The 17948-nt window shown below is 39.8% G+C and overlaps 1 protein-coding gene across 8 annotated transcripts in view; it reads left to right on the top strand.

The window, feature by feature from the left end:
* Positions 1-17948, top strand: part of MEIS2 (Meis homeobox 2) — a 200754-nt gene that overhangs the window by 131298 nt on the left and 51508 nt on the right. For all 8 annotated transcript variants that reach the window (XM_067742421.1, XM_067742415.1, XM_067742417.1 and 5 more), the window contains one exon: positions 9743-9819. In XM_067742421.1, the coding sequence (XP_067598522.1) occupies positions 9743-9819 (77 nt within the window). The remainder of the gene's footprint in view (positions 1-9742; positions 9820-17948) is intronic.

The following is a 17948-nucleotide window of genomic DNA, read 5'->3' as shown; positions in this document are numbered from 1 at the left end:
CTGTTGTGGCCTCTCCCGTTGCGGAGCACAGGCTCTGGACGCGCAGGCTCAGCGGCCATGGCTCACGGGCCCATCCGCTCTGCGGCATGTGGGATCTTCCCGGACCGGGGCACGAACCCGTGTCTCCTGCATTGGCAGGCAGACTCTCCACCACTGCGCCACCAGGGAAGCCCAGCCTTAGTTTTACTAGACATAAAATGAGAAAGTTTGTGTTACATGACTTCTGATGTCCTTCCTAGGTCTAAAACTCTGAGTCTGTAAGTTTTGCTTTTGCAGTACACTGAAAAATCTAAATAGCCTAAACCTGTTTTTTTTTTTCTTTTTTTTTTTTTCCCTAAACCTGTTTGAAAAATCTATTGCAACAAATGGTCCATAAAATAAATAAGCACAAAATTCAATTTTTTGGAAAAGTGGTCTGGCTGTAGAACTGAGTAGCCCCATAAAATATTAATTTGGTCATAGTGTGGAAATGTGAAATGATTGTTAAATGAGTCAAGGCCTTATTTGTGGCCTTTGGCTCATTTGGTAAGATTACCCATTAGCCATGTAGGCAGCATAACACGCATGGCCAAGCAGCTCATGGGAGCGTCCTAACAAATGTTAAATAAAAATTATCTTTCTCTAGCCTTAGGAATATATTGCTGTTATTTTCAAAATAAGACTGTGCTCAGCTTTAAAATCTCAGTCAATGGGAAAATAATTAGATTCATTGCACTTAAAATTCTGACTCCGATCTGCAAATGTGTTTTTCTAATATATTTTTTTACGTCTCTTTGGAAGTTTAGAAGTCAAATGAGTGTTGATGGTTTCTGACCGTCTTTTAATTGTATCACTCCTGCCGGTATGAATTCCCTTTGTACCATTGCAGTAGGTAGATGTAACATTTCCCTTTGCAGATGCACGAAGTGTTTCTTCTTAGTCCTAAGACGCTTTTTTCCTTTCAGTCATTAACCTTGGTTTCATGAAAAATTCCTTCTCCATTTTTCTGTTTTATCTATATCTTGATAATAATAATTTAATAACTGTTCTTAAAATCTCTGTATGATAATCCATTAGGCTCATTCAGTATTCCTTCAGCTTATCTACAAAGGAGCGTGTGCTTTTCTCTTTGCTCTTTTTAATGAGGCCTTCCTACCGTGGCTCTAAATATCAACCAAACATGTTAATCTCTTAGGATCTGACTATTATTAAAAATCTCTCCAACATTTTCTGAATTTTAAAAGATGTGATTATTATCATGTAATCTGTTTACTTCCACGTGAACTCAAATGGAAATGAATCTCCTGAAATAGCCACATTTTCTGCCTCCCAAATATACATCTGGCATTAAAAAAACCCAGCTAATTTAAATCTAGAATCTGGGTTTCCATGACACCAAACATCTGGATGAAAAGTGAAAAATTCAGTAGATGTTTTCAAATATCCAAATACTGTGTCAGTAAAACAGTCAAATGACGCTCTGAATCTCCCCATATTTATCTGGGTTTTTATGCATCATATATGTGGCACTGTCAGTCCTTCCTGATGGAAAACAGTGTCAATTTAAGAAATAATGTACTCACAAACAAGTATGTACTGAGTACCTACTCTGTAGGAAACATTCTAAGTGCTGTAGAGCAGCAGTCCCCAACCTTTTTGGCACCAGGGACCTGTTTGGTGGAAGACAGTTTTTCCACCGCGGTGGAAGGGGGCAGGCAGGCGGAGGCTGTGGGATAGTTCAGGCAGTAATGCGAGCAATGGGGGCGATGGTTCAGGCAGTAATGCAAGCCACGGGGAGCGGCAGATGAAGCTTTGCTCGCTTGTTCCCCGCTCACCTCCTGTTGTGCGACCCAGTTCCTAACAGGGTACTGGTCCAGTACCAGTCCGCGGCCCGGGGGTTGAGGACCCCTGCTGTAGAGGGTTCAAGGTGAAAGGCTTGAACTCTGTCCTCAAATGAATTGCAGTGCAGCGAGGGCTATAACACAAGGACACATATATACATAAAAGATAATGTGAAGTGAATAAAAACACAAGAGAGGAGGAATTTTGGAGGAAGGTGACTAGTCCAGGCTAGTGAGGATTTTCTGCTGGACCCGGTGTTGGACTGACCACGATGGACAAGCCAGCATCATGGAAATGGAAGGGAATGTTGTGATCACACATTTGAAATACGCACTCCTTCAGCAGCTGGGAATTTTACTTAAATCAAATAATGCTAAATTAGCCAGACGATTGCAACGGTTCTTGTGTCATTTTTTCATGATCACAGCCTTGGGTTTCTGTACGGTTTTTGCGTCTAAGTGTGTTTCTCAGGTATTTCAATGAGCAAATTTATATGCATCCCCCTTAAGAGTTTCAACTTGACGCGAAGAAGCATACTGAAATTTACTCTCCCTATGGTCATTATAAAAAGTCTACCTTATACTTTGGGTTTCGAATTAGAAAAAAGATATAAAATTTTCACAGTTCCATATACATTGCATGCTTAAACCTCTGTCTTCCAAGTTAGGTGATTTTTTAATCTATTAGGATCACAACTCGGATCAACTTTTTAAAAAATCCCAAATCCTCAAGATTTTTGCCATGTTTGATCAGAATCTAGATTAAAGCAAAATGGTTTGCCTCTTCTTCTTCCCCCCACCCTGCCTCCCTCCTTTTCCTCACCATCCTTCTCTTTTTTTAAGAAAAATAAACGATCATTTTAAGCTGGAGGGGAATATGGAGTAAACTGAGAAATTTTCTGATAATCTGAATTGTGCTGTATGTATTAGTCAGCACTAATAAGTTGGCTCAAGTAGCCGAAAGGTAAAGGGCGGCTGGATTTAGATAAAGCTGGATCCAAGGGCAGAAATGTGCACAAGTCTGTTCTTTATAGCTACTGGCTCTGCTTTTGTCTGTGTGGGCTTCATTCTCAATCAGGCTCTGTCCATTTGGTGGCAATAATGGCCATCAACAACTCCAGGCACAAATTCTACTGACTTAGTAACCCCAGTGAAAAGAGAACACCTTTGACTGACAGTCCTACTGACTCCCATTAACCTAACTTGGGTTCCATCTTGAGAGCAGCCAGAATGATTAACTATGTTGATTGGCTAAGCCCTGAGTACATCCCTGAAGTAAAATCAAGGCACTTTTGGGCTTCCCTGGTGGCGCAGTGGTTGAGAGTCCGCCTGCCGATGCAGGGGACACGGGTTCGTGCCCCGGTCCTGGAGGATCCCACATGCCGCAGAGCGGCTGGGCCTGTGAGCCATGGCCGCTGAGCCTGCGCGTCCGGAGCCTGTGCTCCGCAACGGGAGAGGCCACAACAGTGAGAGGCCCGCGTACCGCCAAAAAAAAAAAAAAAAAAAAAATCAAGGGACATTTACCAAAAGAAAAGGTACTTCAGTAAAAAAACTTCAATGTTAGAATGGGAAAGTCCTCCACTAAATATCAGTAGAGTGGGTGGTTATCCCAGCCTTACCACTGCCTGTTTCTATGACCTGGAGTGTTAATTAAGCCATTGCGTCTTGGTTTCTTCATCTACATAAATTAGGTCGCAAGACAGGGTTCTGTTTAAAGACTTCTTTAGCTCTAATGTTTTGTGGTTCTGACCTCAAGAACTAGGACAAGGATAAGACACCCAGAAAATGCAGATTTACAAATAGTAACACAAAGCAGGAGATGCATCACGTTTCATGTAGAAGTGCTTCTGGTAGAAACCCGACGTTAGCTTGGCAGTGGAAGAGCAAAGGGTTGCAGGTTGCTCCTGCATCCTGAGGTAGTGATTAGAAGCTCAGACAACTTGAGAGGAGAGGGTGTGGGGGGGGGGGGGGAGAGGGAGTGAGAGAGTCAGTGAGGTTCAGAACTAACCATCACAAACTTTATTATTATAATCTCCATAAATATTTTATAAACCACGTATAGCTTTGTTAACCTCATTTTACTATTACAGAGACTAAGTCCCAGGCACGGTCTTGTTCAAGGTGGCAGAACTACTGACAAAGCTTGAATGAGAACTTAACGTCTATTTTTTTTCACTCTTTCTACAGATTTTTTTTTTTTTTTTTTTTTTGCGGTACGCGGGCCTCTCACTGTTGTGGCCTCTCCCGTTGCGGAGCACAGGCTCCGGACGCGCAGGCTCAGCGGCCATGGCTCACGGGCCCAGCCGCTCCGCGGCATGTGGGATCTTCCTGGACCGGGGCACGAACCGGTGTCCCCTGCATCGGCAGGCGGACTCTCAACCACTGCGCCACCAGGGAAGCCCTCTACAGATCTTTAAAGACACTGAGACAGAGTTGGGGGAGAAATAAAAAAATTTTAAAAACCTAAGGCTTTACTCTCAGAAAGTTATACTTAATAAAGACAAGGTGTGAAAATAAGACAGGACAATGAAGGGCTAAAAATTACAAATACCAAGTAAATCACTATGTGAATTTTTTTTTTTTATAAATTCATTTATTTTATTTAGTTATTTTTGGCTGCGTTGGGTCTTTGTTGCTGCACTCGGGCTTTCTCTAGCTGCGGCGAGCGGAGACTGCTCTAAGTTGCAATGTGCGGGTTTCTCATTGAGGTGGCTTCTCTTGTTGCGGAGCACGGGCTCTACGCACGCAGGCTTCAGTAGCTGGGGCTCGCGGGCTTTAGAGTGCAGGCTCAGTAGCTGTGGCGCATGGGCTTAGTTGCTCCGCCGCATGTGGGATCTTCCCGGACCAGGGATCGAACCCGTGTCCCCTGCCTTGGCAGGCAGATTCTTAACCACTGCGCCACCAGGGAAGCCCTCACTATGTGAATTTAGTGGGAAGCAAATATCTTGTTTCCAATTTTATTTTCACATTTCATTTGCAGTATACATTCTAATCATGGCATCAGAATTTCTGTTTACATAAGAAAAGGTGTTAAATTAATGGCCACTGAATAAGTTTGACATTCTATGAAAATGCATTGATTTTTTTCAAGGGTTAGGCCTTTAGCACCATCTATTTGTACCAGTTCAATAAGCCTGGTCCCAGAGCAATAAGTGATATTTACCCAATGCTGTTTCATTGTCCATATTAGAGAAATTGCTTAGAGGGTTTCATCTACAAGTGGCATCATCAAACTCAAGGTCACCTGAATTAACTCTATAAAATAAGTCGTATCTTAGGGGTGGATTGAGGAAAAGGAAGTGGTGATTATGATGACCAAGTTCCAAGTATTTGCTGAAACTAAGAACCTGCCCAACAAGTTACTTGATCATTTGTCTCAAAGGCTATATTACATCATTACAGAAGAAATTTGACAAATTGCACATTGTTCTTTCAAGAGCTCATCTAGTAAACTTTTTTTTTTTTTTTTGGTGTACTTGGGACTCTCACTGCTGTGGCCTCTCCCATTGCGGAGCACAGGCTCCGGATGCGCAGGCTCAGCGGCCATGGCTCACGGGCCCAGCCACTCCACGGCACGTGGGATTCTCCCGGACTGGGGCACGAACCTGTGTCCCCTGCATTAGCAGGCGTACTCTCAACCACTGTGCCACCACAGAAGCCCTCATCTAGTAAACTTTATAGACCAGTGAGTCGAACTCATAGGGTAGGAAAGTAACCTTAAGAACTAATTCTCAAGGTGTCCTGCTTTTAAAAGTATCCAGTGAAAAAGTTACCATAACAGAAGAGAATATCTAATTGTATAAAAAGTTAAATTGCTATGTTTTTAAAAAAATATGGAGTGTATAAATTAATTATAATTATAATAAATTAATATTACTTTAAAATTAATATTGGATTTTAAAAAATTGTTTGCAGCAGTAAACATGCAGACAACCTAGGAGTATATAAACAGAAAGTAAAAGCCTGCACCCCATGCCCTATACAACATGAAGTTGTACAGAGCACGGGGTGTGTGTGTTTTTCCAGATGTTTTCCTTGCATGACAAGCATAGATATGTGTGCATTTAATTAATTAATTTTTAGCTGTTTATCTATTTTACAAAAATTGGTAATACATGTTGTTCTACAGTTTACTTTTGTCATGCAACAGTATGTGGGGAAAACCTTTTCATGAGAATCTCCCATTTTATTTAACTATGATCCATTTGACAGATAGGTTGTTTCCAATTTTTTAGCCTTGCAAAAACTACCTTTTTCATTTACTGTGTACTTCTAATTCATGAGATGATTAGAAATATCACTTGAAGTATTCTAAAACATCCGTATAAATCCTTTCAACGTGGAATAAAGATTATGATAAATTGGTTCCAGTTTGGACAAAAATGAAGAGGGATTAACCACAAAAGAAAATTATCATTAAGTGATTTCACCTAAAAACTGTTTCACTGATACATTCTAAGAATACTGTAGATCTGTTTGCATGTACTTGATAAACCAGTTTAACCCCAAAGGGATGAGAAAAAAAAAAAAAAAGAGTCTAAGGTCAGTATCTGGAATACAGGTAATATCTCACTTTCGAATGAGTCTTTAGAAAAAAGGCAATTAAAAAAATATTTTCTGTCTACGTTGAGTCATGAGCCATACGTGTCTTACTAACTTTTTGAACAGTTGTCAGTTGATATTCAAAGTAAGAGGATATTTGTGATTCACTTCTCTTCAACAGTGGCTTTAAATTATTTGGGGATGTGAAAAACTTTGACCTATGCTGGTTCTTTCTTGATGAAGGGAATCATCATCATCGCTATTATGTTACAATGTGTGTTCTTATGAGTAAGTTGAGCCACCTCTGAGCCGCTGGACCAGGGTGGGTTGGCCCCCATCAGTGAACAGACTAAACTATAGCCTCAGTCCAAGAATATAGAAACTGACAACAAATTATTGCTTGTGGTCTACTTCCAGTTTTCAAGTGCAAACATACCAAAGTTTATTTTAAATTTGAGCCAGTCAGACATTTAGCAATATACATCAAAGAAGAAGTGAAGGCTTCCCGTGTTTATTATTTCAATATGATGTCTGTTCTAATAAAGTAGAAGAATGCCTATGATAGATCATGTAGTAGAAATTCTCTAGTTCCACAGTTTGGCCTTAAATATATACATATATTTGTAAATTAATCCAAAACACATTGCCATGGTTCCAATTCCTCTGAAAGCTGATTGTTTTCCATTCCTTTTTTAATTTTAGAAATACAGTGGCCAACTGCCAGAACACTTTCAGATAAACAGTCCACTCCCTGTATAAAAGGGGCATAGAATCATGAATGTTCAAAAACCACAGAACGTTATTTAAATAAGTGAAAGTTATTATGGTCTTCCCTATTAATTAAAAAAAAAAAAGCCATCTGCGCAAGGTGAATTTTGGTAAAGTCCCAATTATTTTAATGATTGTGGATGGAATTTGCAACTGCTTTCATAGTGAAAGTACAGTTCAGGGATTCCCAAGATAAAATGCACTGTTTATGTAATTTTGTGGTCATTTGACTTAATTTCTAATAAAACACTGGGAAGAATTCTTGTTACTCAATCTGAATGTACAGTCCTGCTTGAAGGAATTGACTCTACACTAACTTCCCCTTTCTAGTCTTCTACTAGCTTAACATCCTAAACCTCTATTTCATCTAAACCTTCTCTGTGTGTGTGTGTGTATATATGGTTGTATGTGTCTCTGCCTGTCTCCCTCACACACACACACACCACAACCCACATTTTGTCGGAACTGTCTTGGGCAAATGCATCATAATAGTGAACAAGACTGAGCACACCAAAAAAAAAAAAAAAAAAAAACCCACTGCATGAAGAAACAGCATACTGGATGACATTACCAATGCAGATCTATACATCGTCGTGATGAGTCTTTATTTTCATTTTTGTTATTTGCAGAATTGATTTCCATTGGGCACATCACCTAGAAACCTAGGCTTTCAACGTCTTAGAGGAATAAAAAGTCAAAGGGTGCTCCACCCTTGAATTTTTCAGGAAAATACCACAACAAGAAGGATTTGGGGATCTTTTTGGTCATTTTCCCTCCAACCAGTGTTTTCAGTCAATTAAAATTTGTACCCTAGGCCTTTTCCAGTTTGAAGCCACCCCAGCATCTGTGATAAGCAATCCTTCTTGTTTGTGCAGTCATTCATTATCTCCATTACCAAAAGGAGAATAGAGGACAATTACATTGTTTGGACGAATCAGAGTGTTAGGAGGAGTATTTGTCATGGTGGCAGAGTGCAGCACCTGACAGGCAACGATTGATGGCCAGGAATGAGTGTGAGTGGCCAAAGCAGCCTCATAGGATGCAAATTACTGACTGTGGATTCCAATTTATCCTGTTCATTTTTCTTGCCCATGCTGAAGACCATTAGTGGTTTTTGAAGCAGTGAAGGGGTCATTACTAATGTGGGTAGGCTCGAAGCAGGAGGGGGAAGGAGGGGAAAAGCCTTCTGTAATTACACAGCTTTCAGGAACAGGCTGGAGGCCCTAGCCAAAAAAATGTCAACACCTCGCAATCAGAAAAATTTATTTTCATTTTATGCTTAACCCATATTAACTCAACATTATCATCTTTCTTTGTTAACATTTGCAGAATATTAAAAGCCTGGCTTCTATATTAATACAAATCTAGTTAACCCCTTTTGCAATACAGGGGGTTTTGTTTAACCTAATGGCATTTGGGTTTGCTAATAAGTAATTGCACACGTTTTGGATAATGTATGCTATTATAGAAGATGAAATACCTGAAGAATAAAATCTTAGATGATTGAAAAACATTCACTCTCTCAAACACTGGAATGATTAGAAAGCTCTGAATGGAATACTTTGTTGTTCCTAATGTCAGCCTTTAATAACGTTGATGGGAAATATTTATTACTAAAGGCTTTCTCGTTTAGGAACGACTTTGACATGCTTTATAAAAGTTTACTTTTCTGTTTAAGAAAACCAGTGAATTTAGAGCAGAGACCTATTTAACAGACATGTTTTATAATTATGTACATGCCAGTACAGTGTCTCAAAGTAAATGTACAATTCTACAGTAACAATCTTTGATTTCAGAATGAGAGAGGAAAGTGGTTTGCTGATGGGAGGATGGTTTGTTATAAATGTTGGTGAGTTGTGATGGGAAGTAAAGAATTAAAAAACACCGAAACCTATGGCTTCATTCTCTTATTGCCACACTTTAGGGTAAAATGTAAAATGTCTGTATTGCACATAATTGATTCCTTGTGATGGGTGGTCACTTTGTGCGACCCTCTTAACCCAGAGCAGCAACCAGTAAAAATGAAAGAATCTTCCACTGTCCCTTAAAGGAGTCAACATAAACAACTGTCAGTAAACTCTGCGGTAACTGAAGTGGTAGCCATGGCTTCGAAGAATAGTTGTGATTATGGACGATCTTACTTTCCAAACTGACTATCAATAATCTTAGATTAACTAGGAAATAATGATTTTATTGAGCCATCTCACAAAGATAATATAGGAGAAAGGCTGCACAGAGGTTTTCCAAGAAGTAAAGTAAAATGGGCCCGCAAGACGTTCCCTTAGTGTAACTGAAGTGATTGTAGCCAACCAAATTTCTGACCCATCGCCAAAGTGCTGTGCGTCCCTGACTGATGGAAGAAACTGAATACCTGCAATGCTGCCGTGCTCTGTGCTACTGGCCTCCACAGTGTGGCAGGAACGGGGCTGCACAAGCAGGTTTTTGGATTCTTGTCTCTGCCCACATTTTTCCCCCCCACATGATTAAAAAGCTGTGATTAGGAAAATCAAGCCATAGACTAAAGAAATCACAAACGGTGGTTTCATTCTTAGACGTAAGTGACTCTTTCTTAACTTCTGATACATCTTTCAAAACATTTGTGTTTTCATTAGCATCCGTACCCTTCCGAAGAGCAGAAGAAACAGTTAGCTCAAGACACAGGACTTACAATTCTCCAAGTAAACAACTGGTGAGTGACCCCAAAATCAATGTCTTTCTCCCGTGGCTAAAGTAAGATTTCTCAATCATTGTCTTCTTTTTTTGTTTCTGAAACAAATGAAATTGAGGAGGATAACTTCTGTGTTTCTACCTTGACGTGTGAACGTAGTGCACAGGGAGAGGAAGAGGTAACTAGGTAAATGGTTTTGGTAAGATGTATCCTTCTTCTCTTTCTCTCTGCCTCTTTCTTTTCTTTTCTCCTCTCTGCTCTTCCTCTCTGCCTCACTTTCCCCATCTCTGATGCTTTAAAATTCTCGACTTGAACAGGGCAAATTCAGTTCAGGTCATTCCCGTTGAAAATAGTCACGCTGGGTATTTTGGTGCAGTCCTCACGTGGAGTTATCAGTTCTCGGAAGGTTTCTTTAATCTAGGTTTTCTAGGCTGATGAAGATGCAAGCTCTGTAGCATCTCCTAGGAGAATTTTATTTACCCTAATTTTTTTTTTTTGAACACAGGGTAAAAAATAAAAAAAAGATCTCCCCATTTTTAGCTTTGCCATTTGGCTGACTACTCCCGTGGAGGTGCATGGGCCATCACTCTTTGTATGTGGCTTAGAGGGTAGCTGAGGAAAAGGAGGGGCAGAGGATTAAATAAAATGATCACAGTGGCCAAGAAATGATATAGGAATTACTTATCAAAATACTGGCCCAGGTTTTATCAGCAGCTTAATTTTGTTCGGTACATTCTTGGGGTGATGTTCAGATTAATTGAACTGACAGTTCTCTTTCAAAATTCAGGGAAAGTATTTGCACGGATTTCAGGCCTTATACAAACTTAATTACATGGAACTCCATTTTATCATTCTAATTCCATGTAGCAGAGGTTGTATTTACAAATGAGAAGTCTCTGCCTTTATTCACAGCTTTCCTTAATATATTTATCAAAGCAGGTTCATTTACAAAGTGCTCTATCTGTGGGATACAGGCAGGCAGACATTAACAAAGCTTTTAGGTTTATCAGGCTCGCTGCCTGATGAGCTACCCGAGGGTCAATTGATTTTGTGGTTCTGTGATTCATTTTTTTCTCATTTTTCTAGGATCACAATGAGAGACATGCTTGGAGAATTAGCCAGTTTGTCTGCCTTATCTGTCAGGCAATTTTTTTTTTCCCAGGGAAGTCAAGCTACTTAAATTGGCCACAGGAACTGCCGTTATCTGACTTTAATGCACCCTATAGTGTGGATAGCATTTCAATTACACCAGTAACCAAAGCTTAGCTGCAGCCCTTTTCATGCCTAGTGCTGTACAGAAAGTGATGTGCCTACCTACAGAAGCAGAAAATTGAGTTGCCTTGCTTCTGTCAGGGTGATTAATGCAGAAATAAACTGCTAACCTGAAAAGAAAGGCAGAAAGAAAGGATAGACAATACAGACTTGAATTCACTTTAATTTTCTTCTAAAGATTGGAACTATGTACATTTAAAGATACCCTTTAGACCAAAAACTTGGAATAAAGGCTGTAATCTCCAGACAGGGATGTGTATGTGGTTATACGTTGATATGAGCCTCATAGAATAGATACACACATGTCAACGTATATATATTCTCATTTATGTTTCTAGCACAAGCTATCAGTAGTCTAAAACAATAAAGTAAATACATTCTTTGTTGATGGTAGAAGACTTATTTGCCCTGCATGTTATTTTATATCATACTGATTGTCAAACCGAGCTCCGTTATATACAGTGGTCCTTGAAGCAGTGAATGTTGCTTTAAGATCATAATGTTTATAAATTTGCGGCAAGTTGAGGGTGGTTGTGATGGGAGTCTTGGGAAAAATGAAATATTTCTACATTGATATTTGACTTTGACCTTTGATCTTTGCTCTTTTTGAAAGTGCTGTTCCCTGTCATCCACTACCTGTCCTTTTTTTTTTTTTTTTTTTTTTTGCGGTACACGGGCCTCTCCCTGTTGTGGCCTCTCCCGCTGCGGAGCACAGGCTCCGGACGCGCAGGCTCAGTAGTTGTGTCTCACGGGCTCAGCCGCTCCGCGGCACGTGGGATCTTCCCGGACCGGGGCATGAACCCGTGTCCCCTGCATCAGCAGGCGGACTCAACCACTGTGCCACCAGGGAAGCCCTACCTGTACTTTTTGATGTAGTCATTACACTTGAAGAGTGAAGATGCTACAGTCGTATCTAAAGATGAGTGTTTCTCACAATTAGACACCTGCTTGGAACTTGGAGAGAGCACCCTTATTTTCTGAATTCCATTGAGCCCCAGGGCATGGAGGAGGAGTTCTGTCGTGTGATAGCTTAGGTTTCTTGTTTCTCTATTATTTGAGCCGTGTTTGCCGCAGGATGCCAAGGGTTAGGATGTGACAGTCTATCACACCGCATACTTTCCATAATATGGCATCAGTGTTGACACCTACGTCTTTACAAAATAATTCCATCTCCCTAATTTTCACAGTTCCTTCTGAAAAACCCTCTAATCCTGCCCTTAGGTCCAATTCTTAGTTAACAGCTACCGTAACTTTGATAATAAGGTGTGACTCATGAGGATAACACAGAAAATACTTTTAAAAGACTACCAGGAATTTCACACAGGGACTGAATTTTGGTGGATTTCAAAAAGAAATTTAAAAGAGAATACCAGCTACTGTGCAGTATATTCTGAAACTGACCGATGTCTTGATGATATCATCTTCAAAACAGAGAAAGCTATCCAGACTAATTTCAAAAGGCTTCATAATCACTGTTCTTAAGTGCCAAGTGATAACTAAAAGAGATGAGAAGAGTAGGCTATAAACTATTTCTCCAGGCCCTGAGAGCTCTCAGCAAAAAAAAAAAAAAAAAAAAAGCAGGGATCAGAGAGCAGTTCCTAAACCTCATTTAGTCAGCTCTGCTAGGAAATGATACCCGCTTCTCTGATTGAGGCCAGGACTTTAGACTTGTGGGCTGTTATGTCCATACTCAAAGAATTAGAATAGTATAGAAAGCATCCACATCAGAAAATCATGGAAGACTTGCTGTTTCAGTTCTGCTTCTCACTTACCTCTTAAAATAGAAAGGCCAAGCAAGGTCAGGGTAGTTAAGTATTGCTGTAAAATAACGTCTGTAGTAATAAGCAGTGGAACATGGCTTCACGCACTTGATGAGAGCAATAAGCAGTAAAAACAGACCTGTTAAGATCAGTCAGTAATTTCAGAACAAATAAGCAAAAAGGAAGTTTAGGAGATAATTCAGGGAATTAAAGATTATTTTATCTTAGCAGCCAGTGTTAGAAATAATCTCAATGGGCTTTTCCCATGTATTTACAGTAGGGAGTGTGCAAAAAGTGATGATACTACCAAATCATAATGTGATTTCAGGAAAAGAGTGGAATCTATGACACTAAGTCATTTTTTCCTACAGTTAGCCCTCAGAAGTCCATAAATAATCAATAACCTGATTAAGACTTTAAAAAAAATGATGATAACCAGATCTTCAGTGTATGCACTTCGCTGACAAAGGTAATCACAAGTAGTGAGACTGGCTTTCTAGGCTGTTCAGTTGGGGGAGAGTCACATCAGCTGTGAAATCATCAAAGTGTGTGCATTAGGAGAGAAGAAAAGCAAGGAAATGAATATCCTCACCCTGAATAACCTCCTCACCATGGAGAAGCAAACATGGTGTACTTTGAATATTGATTAAATCTTGGAGGGTAATATAGCGTGCTAGGTGAGCACTTAGGCTCCGGAACCAGACCCTGGGAGGCTAAAAATCCTGGTTCCACCATTCGTCAGATGTTTGACCTTCAGCAAATTACTTAACCCTTTTAAGCCTTCCTTTCCTCATCTGTAAAATGGGGACAATAGTCATTTATATCTTATATAGTTGTAACATTTCAGAGAAATACTGCATGCTAAGTACTCAGCGTAGTGCTGACACGCACCATAGAGGCTGTCTGTTGTTAAAATAGTTAAAAGTACATAATTGTAAAAATGAGAGAGAATTATGATGATTTCATACAATGATATCAATGAAAACATCATTAAATCGCTTACAAACTGGAATGGAGATTTCTTTCAGGAGGAAATAGACCTATATTTAAGGGGCGATAAAATTTGAGAGCAGACAACTCACTGTGCATAGCTTCTATATTAAACAAAGCTAGACTTTTGTAGTTTCTTAGATGATCCTTTTTTTTTGTAGTTCTTTGATGCCAGGGAGGTAAGATTAGGGAACCCTAGGAGGTAAGTGGCTTCAAATAGCTGTGAAGGTTAGACATTTTGAAGGAAAGTCTTGGGTATTAATGTCTGGTATTTCCTCAGGAGGCATGCTTACACGCATTCATTGACAAAAGATTTTTTTGAAAATTATTTTTTTTAATGAGGAAATTCTTGCTTGAATAATTTGTTGGGATGCATTCATACATCTTTGACAATAGTAATCATTGAAATATAGTAAAGTCAACTTCGACGATTAAAACTCCTTAAGCTAAAAATACTATGAGAAAAATCATAACATTTCCATGTTCTCATGTAACTTTCCTCAATGCTATATAAGAACTATAATATTAACTTTTAAGTTCCTATTTCCAGGTTTAATTTTAAAAGGAAGAAATACCGTACTTTTAAAAACTCATGTCACTGCAGTAACTGTATCCTTATCTATATACCAACAAGCAAAGTCCATAGGGTGACTTATTGACAGAAAACAGGTATACTAGGAATAAAGGACTTAACTTTCTTGATAGGAGGCTGTCTCCAGGGCCCGCGTAAAAATGCATGAAACTGAAATTTCGAAGAACTTTCCACTTGAAGGTAGCTCAGAGAGTTCCTTTGTGTAATAGATTTCAGTGTCCTTGTACGGCCTCTCAAACCGAAGATATAAAATATCTTCATCCTGCTTGCCCCACCTTTCCATCAATGGTCTTAAAACAATCTTTCTTGCTACAACAGCTTTTAATAATCAGACATCCACTTTGTGGAACTTCCTTATGGGAAGCGACAGTTTTGTTTTACCTATTTCAGTTTGACCACGTGGACAAATTTTTCTAGACTAGATAAGAGCTTGCTCAATTCGGACTGAGAACTGTGCCAGGGGAATTCCCTGGCGGTCCAGTGGTTAGGACTCTGCGCTTTCACTGCAGGGGGCCCAGGTTCGATCCCTGGTCGGGGAACTAAGATATCAGCAATGCCAAAAAAAAAAACAAAAAAAACCTGTGCCGGAAAAGTTATCTTGGGAATCAGTTTTTCCCTTTAGGAAGGCTCATTAACTACCCAGGTGACTTGGTTTTCTTATGTGCGATATGGAAAGATGAGGGGACAGAAGAATTTGTGTGTGCAAACATATAAGTTAAGAGTACTCTGAAAATAAAAGGCAGTTCTGTTAGAAGACCTTCCCAGCCTTGATTAAAATATGGACAGGAACAGAGTGATAGCCTCAGGAAAGCAATCATTTTCCTCAGGAATCCATCAGTCCAGAGAGATGTGGGTGCCCAGATGCTTTCCTTTGCCGCTTACACTTAAAAGGGCAATAATAGTGTTCTAGGTGGGTTTGAAGACAGGGTCAATGTCAGACCCTCTGTCAGTGAATCCCCAAGCCCAATTCGAAGCCTAATTAAATGAGTAGGAGGCTGGGTTAGCGGTAAAAGAGGTTGCACTTCTTTACAGCAAAGACAAGTCATTTTCAAAGGTATGTATGTTGTCACTCCCCGGCAAGGAGAGCAGACACCAGGAAATACGTTGTAATATTAGGACATCACAAGTAAGCTGGGAATTGAGGAAAATAATTTTGTAGCAAACATATGGAACGATTGGCCAGTGGTGCAGGAAATCTAAATGAGGCACAGAGACAGCTGGACACTTTTATCTCAAGAGAAAAAGGATTGAAGGAGAGAGTGATAGACCAAGGAGGTGGAGTTGAGATAAACCTAAGGGAACGAGCTGGCTGGACCAAACAGCCTCTCTCTGCTCAGCAGTTTCCACCACAGCCATTTGTTAAACACAGAGCTGCCGTCTTCGCTGATTATTTCCAAGTAACATCTATGTTTCTGAATAAAAATCCATTTGAATCTCAAGTCAGATTTGCCAGGTGCTAGATTCATTGTCAGCATTTAATGTGCTGAAACTGCCGATGCTGAGGAAAGGAAGGCAAAAAGGAGTGCTTTTGCACTCCACGTTGGTGAGCTTGAGGTGAAATGCTTCTCTTTCACATGGCCTCCTATGCCAGAGAAATCAGTGACCAGGGAAGGAGGCAGAGATGCCAGAGATGCAATGCCAAAAAGCCTCATGAGGTCTTTTGCTAAAACCAGAGCGTTTTCTTCCCGACAGTCGCTCCTGGGGTGAAAGAGCTGAGTTGGTGTCAGCAGTAGGGTTTCCAGTCTCTTTCCAGCTCTACCCAGCTTCCACTCACTCTGTCTCCATGGTCGTATTATCATTCCTTGGGAACCTGCAGTTGTTTCTGAGAGGAAAACCAAAGGGAGGTGGTAAGAGAGATTAAAAGACAGGAAAAGAAAAATACATGTGATTAATGTTTAACCAGAGGGATTGCCCGGAAATTTAAATGGATTTCACTTTGCTCTGTCTACAGCAAATGGAACTGGAGGTGACCAGGGCATCAACCCGTAGCATGCCAATTTTGAATTAGAGGGACTATTACAGTATTTGCCTGTGTTACTTTCTGTAGCAGATTCCTGACATTCCCACACTGATCTGAAAATTGAAGACATCTATTGTACCTAGGCAGCTGTGCCTCCGATCCATTGCCATGTCACACCAGCATTTCTAGACACCTTCTATCTTGTAGAGATGGGAGTACCATTTCCAGAAATTGAGATTCAGTCCAAATTTGGGCAAGCGGCTCAGGCTCAGCAAGAGCCTTTTAAAAGTGGTAAACAAAAGGAGTGGAGGGGGAAATAAAGGAAGGGGATGCCAGCGAGGGGACTCAAAGGGGAGGTTTGCTGCAATCCTTTACATTCAATTATACCAGCTCCTTTGTGCTTTTCCCTTTTGCTCTGCAAAGAAAGAATGAAATATGGTTTTCATAGCAAGCTGGCAGCATTATCTCAGGATGCATATTTCTTTGCTGGGTTGGAATGCCAATAAGGGGAGAAAAAGAGTTCCTCGTTTAGAGGAAAGTACAGTGCTACAGAGAAAACACAAAACAACAAAAAAGGAATGCAACAAGTTTCTGAAACGGTTCCAAAAAATGCCCCTTAAAGAAAATACTTAAATGGGAACTTTTTTGAAGATAAAATTTCTCATGCTGAACCTTACCGGTTTTCAAAAGTCTCTAAATATCGGGGGGGGGGGGAATTTCAGCCAAAAATGTAGACTATTTTTGATATTTGAAGGTTCTTAGAATTAGCCCCCTCTCTTTCATTGATAAAGACAATAAACTCCGCAGACAAGTCCTGGGTTAGGCACAAGGCTCTACCTACTTGTATACTTCATTACAGCAGTATTTGGAAGAGAGACAAAAGTTTGTTTAAATAAGTCCTTTATCCATCTCAGTTGGCATGATTGACATGGTTTCTCAGAGTGACACAGAAATAAAAGTCTATATTTCAGCGAGTTGCATGTTTTTAAAGTAGGATGATATTGAGTTGCTATGTACTTATTTTTAAGTAGGAAAAAAATGAAGACAATTCATTGAAAATGTTACAGAATTATAGCTGCTGATTCAGTAAATGTTCCTAACCCCAGTCACAGATAATAAAGCTGTATTAAAAAAATTAATAGAAAGGAATCTTCCCATTAGCCTCTAACTTGTTTCTAGAATGCAGAAAATAGAAAGTTGACACAGAACCTTTAAATTAGAAGCTATTAAAAGGAAGGTAAAAAGATAGATCAGAATATACCAATACCAAGTTGTTTACTTTCCCTAAATTTTTTTACCTTTAAAAATGAGAGTCTTGGTGGCTGTGACTTTGTTCTGAGTCCTCAGTCCTTTTTACCATGTTGCTGCCATTTCCAGTAAATGTTTTTCCTCGTTGCTTCCATTACCCACAGGCTAGAGTGTTTTTTAAATGTATTCTAAAAACTCACTCTCAGAGAAATAAGTATTTTATGAATCATCTTTAGGCCATGTCCTAATTCACTTCACTCATTCATTCATGCATTCATTCACTGGAGAGCAGCCTGCCAAAAATTACTTAGTTGAGAATTTGCTCCGT

This window comes from Pseudorca crassidens, chromosome 1 (genome assembly GCF_039906515.1).
Source record: "Pseudorca crassidens isolate mPseCra1 chromosome 1, mPseCra1.hap1, whole genome shotgun sequence".
In the NCBI taxonomy this organism is placed as follows: domain Eukaryota; kingdom Metazoa; phylum Chordata; class Mammalia; order Artiodactyla; family Delphinidae; genus Pseudorca; species Pseudorca crassidens.
The sequence above is the reverse complement of the archived record's forward strand: the minus strand, read 5'-3'. Positions and strand labels throughout refer to the sequence as shown.